General features: G+C 38.3%; 1 protein-coding gene across 11 annotated transcripts in view; it reads right to left on the bottom strand.

Annotated features, from left to right (window-relative positions):
• Dlg1 (discs large MAGUK scaffold protein 1) overlaps nt 1-19481 on the bottom strand; it is a 187041-nt gene that overhangs the window by 113062 nt on the left and 54498 nt on the right. For all 11 annotated transcript variants that reach the window (XM_055624814.1, XM_055624817.1, XM_055624807.1 and 8 more), the window contains exon 5: nt 11741-11905. In XM_055624814.1, the coding sequence (XP_055480789.1) occupies nt 11741-11905 (165 nt within the window). The remainder of the gene's footprint in view (nt 1-11740; nt 11906-19481) is intronic.

Below are 19481 nucleotides of genomic sequence, written 5' to 3'. Positions count from 1 at the left end.
ACACACACACACACACACACACACACACACACACACACACACACACATTATATATCACCCCTGGATAAACTGGAACCCATTATGTAGCCCAGGAAGGCCCTGAACTCAGATAGATCTGTCTGCCTCTAAGTGCTGGGATTAAAGGTATACACTGCTAGACCTAGCAAAGTAGATATTTAATGATCACTATGAAAAACTTCAGTATCACAAGCAGCTTAGGAGTGTGATATGTATATTATAACATTAAAGAGAAGTAAAGATAATTCAAAAATTCACAGACTAGATCAATTATTTGCAAACATATTTCCAAATTTACAAACAAACCCAAAAGCCTTTAGGTATAATTACAAAAGCACATATTAAGTAATCTTAGTGAATAAAGAATACTATTTATTTAGAGAAAAGAACACAGTCTCTCTCTCTCTCTCTCTCTCTGGCTCTCTCTCAAGTAAATCCCTTCTGTATGGGTGCCATCTAGTGGTCAAATTGTATATGGTCGTAGTTTAAGGCCACCACAACAAGAAATGGAAAATTAAAAAAAATAAAAATAAAATAAAAAATTCTTGAGCTGGAATGACTCAGTGATTAAGAGCATGTACTATTCTTTCAGAGAATCCAAACTAGATATGTGAGTCCCAGTGCTCACATAAGGTAGCTTTATGGTCATCCATAACACCAGCTCCTGGAGATCCTCTGGCTGAAACATATAAGTGTTGGATTTTTTTTTAATATTTTAAAAATTATGTGTGCATGTGTCTGTGTGTCTATAGCCATGTGTGCGCACACAATCTGACACATGTACACATAATTTTTAAAATATTTAAAAATAAAAAAATCTAACATCTATATGTTCCAGAGTTGTAAGAATGAGTTAATTTCGAAATTGCTCATTATTTACTTGAAACACGAAGATGATATATAGCAGTCAGTAAAAAGGCTCATGTTTGATTATAAGCGTTCTTCTGTAAACCTCATGTTTGATAATTTCTGAAAACCTGTAAGAGGTACTACATGGCTCCCTTTTTCAATATTGTCACTACTATTTTATGAAATGTATTCACGTAGAAAATGAATTCAGTTTAGGGTAATTACTTGTCCATTCACCCCTCTCTTAAGTTTCTCTTAACAATATTTATGTTGTACATCCTAGTTTAACTAAAACTTTCCTTTGCCACTGAAGAACATCGTATGAATTATTTTGTTTATCCATATTATTGCAATTTCCCACATATATGGCAACTGCTCTACTCTGTCACTTCACCAAGATTTGGACCTGTTTTGAAGACTAAATTTCTGCTTATTTTAATTTACTTTCTGACTACTTTCCTTATATCTCAACTTATTGTTTTTAGAGTCTTGATACTATTTTTAACCCCTGAACTTATACCCCATGTTATTTTTATTCATATTACGATTTTTAAAAAGCATTATATCACTAATTTCTTTATTGAGACTTCCCCCAACACTAGCCAGAAGGTATCCTGGCATCAAACTCAGAGATCCACCTGCCTCTGCCCCCAAGTGCTGGGATTCAAGGCGTGCACCAGCATCCGCCCCTGCTGACAGTGGTCTTCACTATCAACTGCCAGAGAAGATTTGTCCACAGGCGCTTGACTGGGGAGGTGGAGTGCGCAAACTACTCTAACTGAACTGCCCTGCTCCGTTGCCCTGCTCCACTAGGGGGAATCCACACCTCATACTGCAAATCTGGACAATGACTTGTTGCTAGAAAGATCACGGGGAAGCATTTGCTACTGCTTTTACCTACACTGACATGGTGTCAAACTATCTTCTACACATTTATGTTTATAACCATAAATAAATGGGACTGTTACCTTCAATCAGAGACTCTTCTCTCTGCAATGAACAGTGGTGAATACAGAGACTAGTGGTTGCTCAGGGTGGTGAAAACAAGCTATACTTGTGTGCTCAGCCCTAAATAGGATGTCTATTTTTCATTCTCTTTTTTATCACTACATTTTTATTGTGTGCATGTGTGCCATGGTGCATATGTGGAGGTCAGAGGACAACTTCTACCATACGGGTCCCCAGGTATCAAACCTGGATATCATCAAGGTCAGGAACAAGCATCTTTATCCACTAAGTCATTTTGTTGGCTCTAAAGAAGGTACTTATGAGCCCCATCCAAGGCTCAGGGAACACTGTAGAAGAGGGCATGCAAGGAAAGACCATAGGAGCTGGAAGATGGGAAAAGGGTTGTAAAGTATTATCTCCTGGACATGGCACAATTATTGCAAATAGGAACTCAGCTGCTGTGGTTTTCTGCACTGGGTCTGCATAAGACGGGACTTGTCACGGAATGGTGGAGAGAATCATTGGGGCCCTACTCCTCCCTGCTGAACCAACTAGCTACTGATAAATTTGGGGTAGAAAAATCATTGTCTTCAGTTGTGTACCCACTGGTAATCCTGCTAGGTCCCACTGAGTAATTCAAAACCCATGCTCACTCAAACGGCCCTAGCAGGTCACAAAAACAAAACAAAGATACAAACATGGGGAAAGATTTATGGAGGAGAGGGCATTATATACCTGATATGATATGATAGTGTCAAATAACAAATTTAATTAGTAATAATAAAAAAATCAGATCTCAAGTTGTATAAATTCCTTAAGAAATGCTTTGCTTCATTACAAACCACAATGCTATAAAGACAGAAAAGGCCCCTGCACTGGCTTGTTTCTTTTAAAGAGGTTGTAAATCTGGTAACTGAACATGACATTTAAAATAAGATATATTTCAATGTTGAGTTCTATAAAACATTCATCCTTTTAGAATCTATCAATTTTAACTTTAAAATTTTTACTTTTTAATGAAAAGCTGGAGGAACTCTAATAATTTTACTTAATATTGCCTTTTCCCACTCTTACTCTACTTCATTCCTCAAACACATATTTTATGAGGTAACTACCACAATGACTCATATACACAGGTAGGAAAAGCAGAAGAATCCCCCAAATTATTCTTAAGTTGCAGTTATATCAGAATATAGTCTGTCAAATATCAAGAACTTAGAAAAATGTTATTATAATTATTATTCACTAATCCGACCTCTAGAAATCTATCTTAAAGAAATGTTCCCTATACATTTTTCCCAAAGATTGTTTACTACATCTTTTTTTACTCTAATAAAAAAGGAAACAGGGAAAGCCCCTGCTTGACCAGAAGCCATGCCGGAGTCCAGATAAGCCACCCAACCATGGACCTCCCCACTCTTTCAGTACCTCCCCCTCCACACTATCCTCAATCCCCCTTTCCCTCCTCATTGGTGTATCCCAGCCTGAAACTTCAGCACACACAACAACACTCTGACCAGAGGCCATGCAAACTGTCACAAGTCCAGCCCCAAATTCAGCTGGAGACCTCCTGCTCAACCACAGGCCACACCAGCCAGAAGACCAGAGAGAAAACAGAAACTAAGGAACAAAACACCCATCCAACAAAGACAAACTCAGAAATGGACAGGTAGACCTATAAACATCCCAAACCCAGATACCTAGAGGCCAGTGTAAGAACACAATCGTCAACAGCCAAAGCAATAGTCACCAACAGAGTCCAGGTGTCCTACCACATAAGGCCCTGAATATTTCAACATGAGTGAAACAGAAGAAGAAGACCTTAAAACCAACTTTACTAAGATGATACAGGTCCTAACAGAGGAAATGAATAAATTCCTTTAAAAAAAAAAAAAAGGCCAAGAGGAAACAAACAATTGAAGAAAATGAATAAAGCTGTTCAATACCTGAAAATAGAAATAGAAGCTATTGTGGGAATTTTGGAAATTAAAAAATAAAAATCTAGGTAAAGGAACAGAAACCATGGTTGCAAGCTTCATCAACAAAATACAGGAAATAAAAGAGGAAATCTCAGGCATTGAAGATTCAATAGAAGAAATTAATACATCAGTCAAAGAAAATGCAAAATCTAAAAAATTCCCGATACAAACCATCCAGGAAATCTGGGACTGTCTTACACTTAAAAGTTAATTCAAGATCAGATAAATAATTTAAATATACCTATAACCCATAAGAAAATAGAAGCAGTCATTAAAAAAAACCCCAGGGCCAGTCAATTTTAGTACAGAATTCTACCAGACTTTCAAGGAACAGCTAATGTCAATACTCCTCAAATTATTCCACAAAATAGAAACAGAAAGAACACTGCCAGATTCATTTTATGAGGCCACAGTCACCCTGATACCCAAAACACATAAAAATTCAAAAAAGAAAGAAAATTACAGACCAATTTCCCTCATGAACACTGATGCAAAAATACTCAACAAAATACTTGAAAACTGATCCCAACAAGAAGACCATCTGCCATGACCAAGTGGACTTCATCCTAGGGATGCATGGGTGGTTCAATATATGAAAACCAGTCAATGTAATCCACCATATAAACAAACTGAAAAAACAAAACAAAACAAAACAAAACCACAAAAGATCAACTCATTAGATGCCGAAAACCCTTTGACAAAATCCAAAACCCCTTTGTAATAAAAGTCTTAAAGAGATTGGAGATATAAGGAACATACCTAAATATAATAAAGGCAATTTACAGCAGTCTATAGCCAATATTAAAATAAATATAAGGTCAAAGCAATTTCACTAAAATCAGGAACAAGACATACATCTACTCTCTCCTCTATATCTGTTCAATACACTACTTGAAGAGCTAGCTAGAGCAGTAAGACAAATGAAGGAGTTCAAGGGGATACAAATTAGAAAGAAAGGAAGAGTCAAAGTATCACTATTTGCAGATGATATAGCATATATAAGTGATCCCAAAAATTCTACCACGGAACTCTTGCAGCTGATAAAACACCTTCAGCAAGATTGAATACCAGATTAACCCAAAAAACCAAACAAACAAAACCATCAGTAGCCCTCCTATATACAAATTACAAATGGACTTGTATGACAAAAATGTCAAGGATTTGAGGAAAGAAACTGAAGAAGGTATCAAAAAAAAGAAAGATCTCCTATGTTCATGAATCAGTAGAATTAACACAGTAAAAATGGCCATCCATAGAAAGCAATCTACAGAGCAATGCAACCCCCAACACAATCCTAACACGGTTCTTTTCTTTCTCTTTTTTAAAATTTACTTTTTTTTTTTTTTTAATTACAGCTTATTCACTTTGTGTCCCAGCTTTAGGCCCCTCCCTCATCCCCTCCCAACCCATTCTCCCTTCCCTCATCTCCTCCCATGCTCCTCCCCAAGTCCACTGATAGGGGAGGTCCTCCTCCCCTTCCCTCTGACCCTAGCCTATCAGGTCTCATCAGGACTGGCTGCATTGTCTTCCTCTGTGGCCTGGTAAGGCTGCTCCCCCATCCTGGGAAGGTGATGAAAGACCCAGCCACTGAGATGACTGAGTGAGAGACAGTCTCCGCTCCCATTACTAGGGAACCCACTTGGAGACTGAGCTGCCAACAGCTACAGCTGTGTAGGGGTTCTAAGTTATCTCCATGCATGGTCTTTGGTTGGAGTATCAGTCTCAGAAAAGACCCCTGTGACCAGATTTTTGGGTTCTGTTGCTCTCCTTGTGGAGATCCTGTCCCCTCCAGGTCTTTCATCTCCCCATTCTTTCATAAGATTCCCTGCATTCTGCCCAAAATTTGGCTATGAGTCTCAGCCTCTGCTTTGATACCCTGCTGGGTAGAGTCTTTAAGAAGCCCTCTGTGATAGGCTCCTGTCCTGTTCCCTGTTCTCTCCCTCTTCCAATGTCGGTCCTGTTTGCCTTTCTAAATAAAGACTGATACCCAAGATTGATGTCCGTCCCGTTTGCCTTTCTGAATAAAGATTGATACCCAAGGTCCTCCTTCTTGATTAGCTTCTTTAGGTGTACAGGTTTTATTATGTTTATCCTATATTATATGCCTAGTATCCACTTATAAGTGAGTATATACCTTGTGTGTCTTTCTGCTTCTGGGATACCTCACTCAGGATGATCTTTTCTAGTTCCCACCACTTGCCTGAAAATTTCATGATTTCCTTGTTTGTAATTGCTGACTATTCCATTGTATAAATGTACCACAATTTCTGTATCCATTCCTCAGTTGAGGGCCATCTGGGTTGTTTCCAGATTCTGGCTATTATGAATAAAGCTGCTATGAACATGGCTGAGCAAATGTCCTTGTTGTATACCTGAGCATATTCTGGTATACGCCTAGGAGTGGTATAGCTGGATCTTGAGGTAGCACTAGTCCTAGTTTTCTGAGAAAGCGCTAGATGGATTTCCAAAGTGGATGTACAAGTTTACATTCCCACCAGCAATGGAGAAAGGTTTCCCTTTCTCCACATCCTCTCCAGCATGTGTTGTCACTTGAGTTTTTTATCTTAGCCATTCTGATGGGTGTAAGGTGAAATCTCAGGGTCATTTTGATTTGCATTTTACTGATGACTAAGGACGTTGAGCATTTCTTTAAGTGTTTCTTTGCCATTTGATATTCCTCTATTGAGAGTTCTGTTTAGCTCTGTACCCCATTTTTTAATTGGAGTACTTGTTGTTGAGATTTGTTGTTTTTAACTTCTTGAGTTCTTTATGTATTCTGGATATTAGCCCTCTGTTAGACATAGGGTTGGTGAAGATTCTTTCCCAGTCTCTAGGCTGTTGTTTTGTTCTGATGACAGTGTCCTCTGCTTTACAGAAGCTTTTCAGTTTCATGAGGTCCCATTTACTGATTGTTGATCTTAGAGCCTGTGCTGTTCAGAAAGATGTCTGTTCCTCAATAGAGGAATCTCATATGACTGAGAAAGTAGTTTTGCAAATCAAAACTACTTGAGATTCCATCTTACAACTTCAGAATGGCCAAGATCAATAACACAAGTGACAACTCATGTTGGCAAGGATGGAGCAAGGGGAACATTCATCCACTACTGGTGGGAATCCAAACTTGTACCTTCACTTTGGAAATAAAGCTGGTGGTTCCTCAGAAAACTGGGAATTGGTCTATCTCAATACCAGCTATATCACTCTTGGGCATATATCCAAAGGATGCTGCCACTCTATCACAGAGACACTTGCTCAACTATGTTTATAGCAGTTTTATTCACAATAGCCAGAAACTGGAAACAACTTAGATGTCCCTCAACCAAAGAACAGATAAAGAAAACGTGATACATTTATACAATGGAATATTACTCAGGTGTTTTTTTTTTTTTTTTTTTTAAATGACATCTACAGGCAAATGGATGGAACTAGAAAAGATCATCCTGAGTGAGGTAAACCAGACCCAGAAAGACAAACATGGTAAGTACTCACTTATAAGTAGATATTAGCTATGGATAATCATGCTACTATCCACAGATCCAGAGAGGCTAAGTAACAAGGAGAGCTCAAAGGGGGTGGAGGAAAACAGGATGAGATGGGTCAATGCATGGATCGCCCTGAGAAGGAGAAATAGAATATATTTTGCAGGTAGACTAAGGGCAGGTGGGGATGGGAATAGGTGGACTGGCTGGTTTTGTGTGTCAACTTGACACAAGCTAGAGCCATCAGAAAGGAAGGAACTTCACCTGAAAAGAATGCTTCTATAAGAGCTGGCTGTAAGGCATTTTCTCCATTAGTGATCAATGGGGAAGGGCCCACCTCATTGTAGTCGGTGCCATACTTAGGGCTGGTAGTCCTGGATTCTATAGAAAGCAGGATGAGCAAGCCAGTAAGCAGTAGCCTTAGACGGCTCCTGCATCAGATCAGATCCTGCCTCCAGGATCCTGCCCTGTTTGGGGTCCTGTCCCGACTCCTTCTATAATGAACAGGAATATGGAAGTGTAAGACAAATAAAACCCTTTTCACCTCAACTTTCTTTTTGGTCATGGTGTTTTGTTGCAGTAATAGAAACCCTAATTAAAACGGGGGAGGGGGGACAGGGTGGAGGGACAAAGTACAGCGAGAGCTGACTGCAATCAGAGGGCATTGGAAGATGGTGTGGAAACTCTGGTAGCTGCCACCCTGAGGACTCCAGCAAAGGAGGGTATGGAGTCCGAAGCATCACTTTCCGTAACCAAGGAAGGCTTCCAGTGCTGGGACTAGAATACCAACCCAGCCACAAAACTTCACTATGTCCTGCCTGCAAGATGTGCTGGGCAGGGTGGGAGTAACCAACTAACGAATGGTCTAATTTGAGGCCCACACCAGGAGAGGGAGCCCATTGCCCGAATGACCAGGACAACCCAGAGATCTAGGGTAGAAGCAAACAAAACTAGCGACCCCCCCAAAATGGAAATTATTCCTAATGTTCTGCTACACTCATAGATCAGTGCCTAGTCCAGGCAAGAGAGACTTCCTCTGGCAGCTGATGGGAGCAGAGACCAACAACCAAATACCAGGCAGCGAGAGAAAGCCCATGTTAGAGGTCTCTGGTCCCTCGGAGCTCTCATAGAAGAAAGAGAGGAGGAATTATACAAACCAGAGGGGTTGAGGACACCCCAGGAGAGCACAGCCTACAGAATCAACTAAGCAAGCTTCATGAGGGGGTCACAGACACTGAAGGGGCAATCATGGAGCCTGTATGGATCTGTGCTAGGTCCTCTGCATTTATGTTATGGTTGTTGGTATTTTTGTGGGACTCCTGACAGTGAAAGCGGAGATGTCTCTGACTCTTTTGCCTGCTCTTGAGATCCTATTCCTCCTGCTAAGTTGATTTGATCAGTTTTGATGTGAGGGTTTGTGGTGTTATTGTCTCTTGTGCCGTGTTCAGTTGATGTGCTTTGGAGACCTACTCTTTTCTGGAGTAAGATGGGTAGAATGAAGGTGAGGGAAAGACTGGCGTGGCGGGAGGAAAGCTGCAGTCTCAATGTAGTGTATGAGGACTGAATAGATAGATGATAGACAGACAGACGGGTGGGTGGGTGGGTGGGTGGGAGGTAGGTAGGTAGGCAGGCAGGTAGGCAGGCAGGCAGGCAGGCAGGCAGGCAGACAAATACTGAAGAGTGACTGTTGCCAAAAGCCACTGAACTGGGAGTTGAGTAGGCGTGCGGGCCTTCACATGCCCCTTCTTCACATGCCAGCTTCACATGCCCCTTCTTCCTGGGCTGCTGGCATGGTGTGAACTGTCAATCTCTGGGTATTTACCCACTCTGATTGAAAAACCTCATATGCGATCTTTATGAAGATGTACTACTGTTCAGATAAATTAATTCCTGATTATAGAATTTAAGATTTGATTGAAACAATTTTAGAAGTTGAAAAGTTGACAGAAAGTTCATGGCTGCAGTAAATACTATTGTGGACCTCCACATGCCTCACTAGGAGACAGGCTTGAGACAGATTTGTGGCTTCAGATAAGCTTTCACCCTAAGAGATGACACCATGAATCCTGGTACACCATAAATACAGGCAAGTTGGTTTGAACTTCTCATGAACCCAAAAGGGCCTACCAAGGAATGTCTAAGTTAAAAACAAACTTAATGTAAAAAATACAAACTGTTTCATTGTAATACTTTATACTTTGTCAGCATATGGCATAAAACACTGTCATTCTGAATTTACTTTGTATCGTGAAATGAAAGACAGATAAAATTATTGTCCTGAACGCACTATAAACTAAGAGATAGCTGAAAAATGTATAGCCAAGTCATCCTAATTGAAAAGACATATATTCTTGTAACCTCTTGGACCCTGATAATCTTTAGGCATTGTCAACCTTTGTCATTTTGAACTCACTATGAACTTATGTAATGGACATAAATCAGAAATGTTTAGTTTTTATGAAAAAATATATGTAACCTGCTGCATTTTCGAATTCATCCATTTTTGAGATTAACTGCCTTTTTGATTATGAGGTAATTATTTTCCTGATGTAGACAGCTTTGTCTCTAAAGTAAAAAAATAGTGACCAGAAAATAAACGTGGTTCAAGTTTTTAACTTCATCCACTTTTGAATACTCGTATGTGTGAGTGGTCTATTTTCTATCTCTTATTTCTTATTCACCTGTAGATTCACAAAAAAGTTAACAGACTCAGATGGCAGATAGACTTTATCCTAACAGAAATCTCTGCCAAGAGGCCTATCTACTGATCAAAGAGCCACCTTTTATAACCCCCTGCAGTTTTTGGCTAGATGCTGCTTTTTGCAGCCCTGGCTGCAGAAAGTGGTCAGTTTAGGTTTTCCAAGTTAGCCACAGCATAGCCAGTCCTGAGTCACTAGAGAAGGAATCCTGAGCTTCCCTCCCATCTTTCTTCTGTCAATCATCTGTTGTGATCTGTTGCTTGAGCCATCAGCTCAGTGACTAGAGATAAAGCAAACATGGATTCTGCATCCTGTCCCAAGAGTTTCCCCTGGATCAGCCAAAGTTGAACTTTGGCAGAATATGTCCATCAAATATAGTATAAATATAATGTGTCCATTTTTAATATTTTCCTTTTACTTTGGGAGTGATGGGAAAAATCACAGTTTCTCCATATGGCCCATACTAGCCTTTTGCAGTGACTATGTAGCCCAAATCTGATTTCAAACTTCAGCAGTCTCTCTATCTCAGCCTCCCAAGGTATGGTGATTAGAAGTATGTGACACTATGCTAGGAAAGTTCTGAAAGTTCAAAGTTTTGATATCATGTACTAACTTAAAAAACACTGTATTCAGCACTGCCCATGATAGCCCAGGCCTGTAATCCTAGTAGCACTCAAGAGGTTGAGATAGGAAGACTCAAGATCCCAAGTCAGTGTGAGCTCTAGAAAAAGGAAAAGAAATGTTTTCTGTTTTTTTTTTTTTTTTTTTATAAACAAAGGATTGCCCTCAAAATGTTGGGATTGGTGTGGGTAACAACAAGAAGACAAACACAAAAGCCACCCACTTACGAAGTGATCCAAATGATGTTCCATATAAAAGCAAGCAGAAATCCTAAGTAGGCAAGTCACAAAACAAGAAACCTGACTGATGAGTATGTGCATCCCAGCTCACTAATAAAAAAAAATACGAATATTCAAGTTACAATGAGTTATTATTTCAAAATCAGGAGAAAATTAAGGCCATCATGTATTTATGAAGACTACAGAAAGCCTTGAATCTTGCTTTTAAAAGCAAAAATTATACAAATATTGTAGTTTGGCACTATTAAGCAAAGGGGGAGGGAGTTATGTGTCTCTCCTGTCAATAACCTAAAAATATTTCAATACCAATTAAAAATGAGAACAAAAGGCTGGCGGTGGTGGTGCACTCCTTTAATCCTAGTACATGGAAGGCAGAGGCAAGTGGATCTCTGAGTTCATGGCCAGGCTGGTCCAGGACAGCTAGAGCTACACAAAGAAACCCTCTCTCAGGGGAAAAAATTATGAATGCCTATAAAATAGAAAACTTTAGATTATGAAACTAAGTACTGAACTGTAGGATTATAACATTGCACAAAACTGCAAGTTGATATATGAATCCATTAAAGTTCAAAATATACAAACAATACACTTATTATAAAGTCTAAATATGTAGTAGAACCTTAAGAAAAACTAAGCAACAAAACAGGATTATGACTATTTATGAAGAGAGAAGAGACAAGACCATGAAAATCCACATGAGATTTCAAATCTCACGTATGAGATTTATGTTAATCAAGTGTTTAAAAATGAATTTGAAATACTAATAAACAGCATGAAATTCTTTAAGACTATAAAACCAAAACCAATCCAAAGAGTGGAAAATTCACATGACCTTGAACAATTATTTATAAACAAAAGTAACATTTAAGTCCCAGCAATAAGCAATGATAAAGAAACAGTTGTCCTACCTTAACTGGTGAAATGTGTGAATGAGAAACAAATCCATGGACGTTCTCAATCTCTGACAGGTTCTTCTCGGAGACATGCACCAGTTCTGGACCGAGCACCTCATTAGTGACTTGTGGGGAAATGTGCTCTGGAGGAAGGACCTCGTCATCCTGATACCGGTATTTCTGTGAAGTAAACAACACTATTAAGTATAAGAAACCCTGAAACTAATTCAAATAATGATTTTTATAATTACTCAAGTATTAAATATAAACAATATGAAAGAGTTTTGTGTGGCCTAAGAGATAAAATTTGAAAGGAACAGGACTCCACTTACAAAGTCACAATAAAGTTTTTTTTTTTAATTGCAACAGAAACCAAGATACTAATTTGCCCTTTCTTATCCGATGGTACATGTATCTCTAAAAGGAGCTGTCTGAATGAAGGCTGCATGGAAATCTGCTGATTTAGCTAAATTGGTCTCCTTTGTCAGTTAACTTGCACAAAAAAGAAATCAGCCAGCCATTTCAATTTGGAACTGAAAATCAGCCCAGCAGAAAAACAGCATTTTCCTTTACCTAACAAAATAATCTGAAATCACTTGGGTATGCATGGATGGACGAACATGGATGGAGGAAAGGAGACATACACACACACACACACACACACACACACACACACACACACACACCTATGCAATCTTTTTTCTTTGTCTGAGATAGGGTGTCACTACGTAGACCAGGCTGACCTTCAACTTCACAGTCCCAAGTGCTAGGATTAAAGGTGTACACTTGTTATACCCAGCCCTATACAATCCATTTTTAAAAGACTAACCTTTAAAAATATGTTTTACTCTACACAATATAAAATTAAATTATAATAATAGAAACTGGAAAAATATGGTGCATTTTTCAACGCAGGCTATGTCTGCTTACTATGAAAAGTCAAAACAAAGTAACTTCTCAGATTACTCACAAATTAACCTAACAATAAAAAACATAAGGTATAACAGGAAACAAAACCAAATACTAAAAATATCACTGGCCACTAAAAGCTGCTCTTATAAATTATTTGAAAAGAATAGTCAACAATAAAAGTAAGTATGTTTAAGTCACAAGTGGGACAATAACTTACAGGAAAATTGCTCAATGTGTTTAGTAAGCAGGAAAGGTGTTAGCATGAAGAAATTTAGCATGCAAAATTTATTAATTCAAATTAGGAGTCTCTGGAGGGTAGTGTGGCAATGATTCAACGGCTCTTAAAATATTTTTATTTCTCTGCCTAGTAATTCCACTTCTAGAAATTAATCTTAGATACATTATCAATGATACATTCTTAGAATGAAACTAAATTTCTATTTCTCATCCTGTACAAAAATCAACTCCATGTGTAATTCATAACTGCTTTAAAGAGCCATCTTAGACATCCATGTACAAAGGAATGGACAAAAAATGTGTACACTTATGCATACAGAGAATTCTTTTAGCTAAAAGGAGGTTTTATTTACAGGAAAATCAATACACCTAGAGATAATCATTAGGCAAATAAAGTCAGTCTCAGAGGGTAAATAGTACATATTTCATATCATTTGTGGTTTTAGACTTCATGTAAATACATAAAATCATATATGTATACATGGTATGAAAGGATCTAGAGAACACATGTGACTAAAGGGAAAAGAAGTATAGGGAAGACAGTATTGTTGAAGGGGAGAAATATGCCCAAATGTACACTATAGACTTTCATCAAAATGTCCTTATGTTAACCAGTATCATTTTCAGAAAGTAAAACAAAACAGGGCAGAGCAACAACAAAAAGAAACTGTATCAACGAAGAACACAAATACTGGCTGAATATGGAATTATAACTGGCCTGGCAAGATATGCCTCATAGTACAATAGGGGCATGAACACTATGACAGTAACCAACTGCTATGACTGGATTTAAAGTCTGCTTCACAAGATGGAACCCATACCTGGTGCCATGACCTGGGCAAACCCCATGGCTGTCTAGGTCACAGTACCTAGGGAGAACTTAGCACTACTGTTATGCTAAGTGTGCATACTAATACACTGCACTCGAAGTTCTTATCTTTTTTTTTTATTTTGGTTTTTGGAGACAGGGTATTTTCTGTGTAGCCTTGACTGTCCTGCACTCGCTTTGTAGACCAGAATGACCTCTGCTTCTCTGAGTGGTGGGATTACAGGTATAATCTTTATACACATAGATTAGAAAATCTCTTAACCTCAGAGAAGGTTCTTTTTGCAGTAGACACATAACTCAGTTGAATCTAAAGTAAAATCTAAATTTTCATAGCAGATATAACTAGCATGTACTTTTAGGAGAGATACATCCACAGAGACACTGACTTCAGAGTAGTGGTAGTTGTTTTTTAATGAAAGTCTCCCTGTCAAAAAAAAAAAAAACAAAAAAACAGGCAGGCATCATAAGAAATTTTATGTAAGTTAAGTTAAACTGGGTAAAAATATAATAGGAAAGGCCAATGATATAATTATACAAAAAGCTGTATGTGTGCATAAGTAAAACTGTAAACACAGTTTGAACATTTTAAAGCAAAACACTGTATGTATTGTATATAAATGTGCGCATTGTATAAAAATGTGTATATTCATACTCATGAATGTAGACTAAAGAAACTAACAATAACAAACATATTAGTTCATTTTGAAAGGCCAGAATATTTTAATCTATAGCTTTTAATCTATATATTTCCTCTTAATCTCTATTTCTTCTTTAAGATTCTTTTTTTTTCTTTCTTTTCTGTATAAGGGTGTGTTTTGCCTGCACTTACCATGTTTGCAGTGCCCTCAGGACCAGAAAAATGCAACAGATGCCCTGGAACTGGACTTACTGACTGCTGTCAGCTGCCATGTAGGTGGTGGGCACCCAACCCCGGTCCTCTTAGCCACTGAACCATCTAACAGTGTGTTCTTGTAGCAGGAAGCACAGAATGTCTAGTTACTTCTTTTTGAGATGTTAGTACCTCTTGATAATTAATGCCTAAAACAAGGCATTCCCTGAGAATGATGACAAGCTAATCTTTTCACTAATTAAATAGAACACATGTAAAAAAAAAGCCCACCTCAATTATTTGGTTATTTGCTAGTATGATGGATACAGGAGTAAAAGGAGAAATACTTGAATTTTTCTATGAGCAGATTTCAACATAGAAAAAACTGTTTACCACCATTCTAACATGACCCATAATTAGGGATAAATATCCCATCTGGAGATAACACTCCTTATGCCCAAATTTTCAAGTTCTTAATGTTCATATGAAATTGTAAGGGACCAAGAATTGCCACAACAAATCTTTGAATGTGAGAATGAAGTAAAGTAACTCATACCTCCTGATTCTAGATGTCAATATAGAGATATACACAAAAAGTGGGTTTGGGGTGTAGTTCAGCTGGTAACATACGTCCCTAGCCTTCATGATGCCTAGGGCTCAGTCTCCAGCACTGTGTAAACTAAGAGTGGTGGCACACACCTGGAATCCCAGGAGCCTGAGCTCGGTATCAAAGAAAGAAGTGAGAGCTAGAGAGGTAGTTTAGTAGTTATGAGCACTTGTTGGACAATCATAAGGACTGGAGTTCAGATTCCAGTACCCATAGCACAAGCAGGGCTTCTCACGAACATCTGTAACTCCATCACCATGGGATCTGACACTCTCTTCTGACCTTGGTCCATTTATCTACACATACTGTGCAGACACATACTTAAGCACAATTAAAAAAAAAAAAAAAAAACTAAAGCAAAAAGGAAACCCACACTGCAGAACACAAATAGTATTTCTTTAAAAAGGGTCTAGTATCCAGACTGCAAAAGGATCTCTAACAACACAACAATAAAAGACAACATAATTTTGAAATGAATTTAAAGAGACAGTTTTCAAAGAACAATAAGCACATGAGAAGACATTTAACATTATCATTCATGACAGAATCCAAACCTGTAACAAGTTATCACTCAATATCCACTCTGTACACTGTTGGTGGGAATGGGAGGTGTACTTGTTAGAAGAGAGGAACCGTTCCTGAGGATCCCAAGAGTTAGCCCATTACTCAACAACCCCATGCCTCAGTTAAGAACTGAAAAGAAGTACTCAGAACTTATTCACACGTGTTTACAGTCACAAAGCAGCTCAACTGCCAGTTAATTTATGAATAAATAAAATATTATATTCATCTGCAATGCAATAATATCTCTAAAGAATGAACTACAGATTTATAAGATGTGTTTTAGTTAGGGCTTGTATTGTTGTGATAACTACATTATCATTACCAAAAATAACTTGGGAGTGTTGGAACACAGTCCAAGAATGGAACTGTGTGAGAAGACTCCTGAATGCTTGTAAGGAAACACCAAGAAACCAAGACAAGAATCTGTGACCTCAGTTTCTTCAAAAACATAGATTATTCTTGGATTATGTTTTTATGCCCCTCCCAGGTATAGTGGAGAGCAGTGAGTTTATTTCAGATTATTCATTACAACTGGCTATTTTTGTTTGTTTATATGCCTCTAGGGAAAAGTACCCTTCTGCCCTGTGCAGCTTGTCTGCCAGTACAGCTTGTCTTTGTGATTGTACACCTTACTTATTAGACTTAAGTCCACCTCATTTACTGGCTCCCCTCCCCCAGGTCCACTCCCCACTGTCTCTAGATCGAAAAACAGAGAAAGGGTTTATTTCATTTTACAGCTTGCAGTCCATCACTGAGGCAAGTCACGGCAAGAACTCAAACAGGGCAGAGTCTGGCAGCAGGAACTGATGTAGATGCCATGGAAGAATGGTATTTACAGGCTTGTCCCTCATGGGTTGCTCAGTCTGTTTTCTTTTAGAAACCACAACACCTACCTACCTGTGTGTGGGGTGGCACAGCCCACATCAATTATCAATCAAGAAAATATACCACAGGTTTGCCCATGAGCCAATCTGACATTTTCTCAGTTGAGGTTTCCTCTTCAAAAATGACATTAGCTAGTGTCAAGTTGACATAAAACTGGGCAGCACAACACAGAAACCTGAGGACATTATACTAGTATAAGAAGCCAAGGACAAAAGACCACTGTTCAAGTTTGCTTTTTATTACAGTGGTAAAGACCATGAGCAAAAGTGTGTATTTGGGGAATAAGTATCTTCCCCACTAAATATGTTACATACATAGAAAAGAATACTGATCAGGATTAAAAAAGATATATTAACACACCCAATATACCATACCAACAGAACAAAGCACAGAAACCAACATCACTTTATGACTAAACATGGTAAAGAAATTAGATACAGAAGAAATATACCAACACAATAAAAGTCACCTGTAATAAGCCAACAACTAACATTTCCCTGACTGGGGGAAAACCAACAGGTTTCCTGTTAAAACTGTGAACCAGACAAGGATGCCATTTTCACTTAACACAGTACTGGAGGGCATGACCAGAATAATCAAACAATAGAAACAAAAGGCATCTAAACTGGAAGAGAGGAAATCAAATTGTCACTGTTGCAGACCAAATCTTACCAAAAAAAAAAAAAAAAAAAAAAGCCCGAATTTTCCAACAATAATCTATCAGAATAATCAAATGTAGCTAAGATGCAGAATAGCATCAACATACAAAAATTAGAAGTACCATAAAATGTTAATATGTTAATAGCAAATAATCAAAATTAGAAATTAAAAGGCAAGCCTGTGGTATTCTTTCTTGATTGATAATTGATGTAGGAGGGCCAGCTTACTTTGGGCAGTACCACCTCTGGGTAGATGGTCCTAGATGCTACCCCCCAAAAAAAGACTTAGGAATAAATCTGACCAGAAAGACAAAAAAGAAAAAAAAAAAAAACTCTTAAAAAAAAAAAGCTACAAAACACTGATGAGAGGTGGCAAGAAGTAGACTTCAGGGTACTTACTGAGCAAGCTGACATACTGAGTTAGATCCCTGGAGCCCAAATAAAGGTGGAAGGAGAGAACTGACTCTACTAAGTTATTTTCTTACCACCACACACATACACACAGAAAAACAATAAATTTAAATGATCTATATATTCAATATATATCATATCAAAATACGTGTGACACTGTTTATAGTAAGTACAATTTTAATTTAATTTAAATGGATGTTGAGATTATTTGATTGCCTACGAAGAATGAAACTAAATCCCCATTCACACAAATCAACTCAAAATAGGTTAAAAACTTAGTTGTAAAACCTAAAACTATGAAACCACAGGAGAAAATAAGAACAATAGCTCAAGACATTGGAATGGCAAGGAATTTTTTTTTTTTTTTTTTGGATGAGACCTCTAAGACAGGACACAGAACAGACAAATGAGACTTCAAATAAAAAACTTGCTGCACAGGAAAAGAAGCATTCATGGCTTAAGACAAAGGCTACAGAATGGGGGAAGCAGCAACTATACCTTTAACGCAGGATCAGCAAGCAGAAAACATGCAATAGCTAAATCCCCCAAATAACCCAATTTAAAACTGGAGAACAGACATGAACAGACAGACATTTCTAAAAATGAGGTATGTGAAAGGCCAAGAGACATGTGAAACGGGTTCAACATCAGTAACCACCACAGACACACAAGACATCATTGAGTCCAATTAGAATGGCTCTCATCAAAGACTAAAGGTTATCTTTGTATATCAGTATGGTCAATATGGAAAACAGTATGGAAAGTCTTTAGAAATTAAAAAATTAAATTTACCATAGGTTCTAGCAACTGCACTACGGGGTATACATGCGATGGTATAAATTTACTAAGGGCACAGCTGCCCTTCCATGTTCACTACAGCTCTGCTTCTAACAACCAAGAAATGGAAGCGATTTAAGTGGTGACCACTTGGTGAATGGGAGAGAAAAATGTGGTGCATATATACACTGACGGAATGCTATCCAATATTAAAAAGGAATGGATTCCTGTCACTTGTGGCAACCTGGATGGAACTGGAAATCATATTAAATAAAATAAATGAAGCACAGAACAACAAGAATTAAGTAATTCAGAATCCCACTGATGTGCGGATTCTAAAAATGTCTTCACAGGAAAGTAGATGGTGTTCAAGAATGCTCTGAACTTCTTTTCTGTGTCATTAATGGGGTGTGTATGTGTTAAAAGAGTATTCTTACATAAGAATAGTTTGTTATCAATGTTTAGTGACTGGTCTCAAGAGAGCATTAGATACTATATTCTAATGGTGTGGACACACATTCAATACCCTTCAATATGTATAGACTAATTAATTCAAAGGTAGCTTCTGCCAATACTTAATTTTAGTCCTGAAGGTTAGGACAATGAAGTTATAACAGGAGACATGAATTATAAAATACAACAGAAAATATCAATAATATAGTCTAAATACAGTTTTAACTAATTTTGACAGACTTGAGGGAATGAGAGGAAGGGGAGGAAGGGAGACAAGGAGAGGGTTAGGGACAAGGAGAGAGGAAAGACAGAAGGAGGGGGAGAGGGAGACAAAAGGGGAGGGGAGGGAAGAAAAGCAGAGGAAAAGGAAAGGAAGGGGAAGAAAGGAGAGAAGAGGAGAGGGAAGGGGAGCAGAGGGGAAAGAGGGAAGGGGAGGAAAGAAGAGAGAAGAAGAGGAGAAGAAAGGGGAAAGATGGAAGGGGAGTGGAGGAAAAGGGAAGGGGAGGGGAGAGGGAAGGAGTGTGTTAGTTGTATGACTATGTGGAGGCCAGAAGCTGATTATCAGTCTTTCCATGATAACCTCTCCACCTTCT

This window comes from Psammomys obesus, unplaced genomic scaffold (assembly GCF_907164565.1).
Source record: "Psammomys obesus unplaced genomic scaffold, mPsaObe1.curated_primary_1811, whole genome shotgun sequence".
Lineage (NCBI taxonomy): Eukaryota > Metazoa > Chordata > Mammalia > Rodentia > Muridae > Psammomys > Psammomys obesus.
Note: the sequence above shows the minus strand (reverse complement) of the source record. Positions and strands in the feature narration are given on the sequence as shown.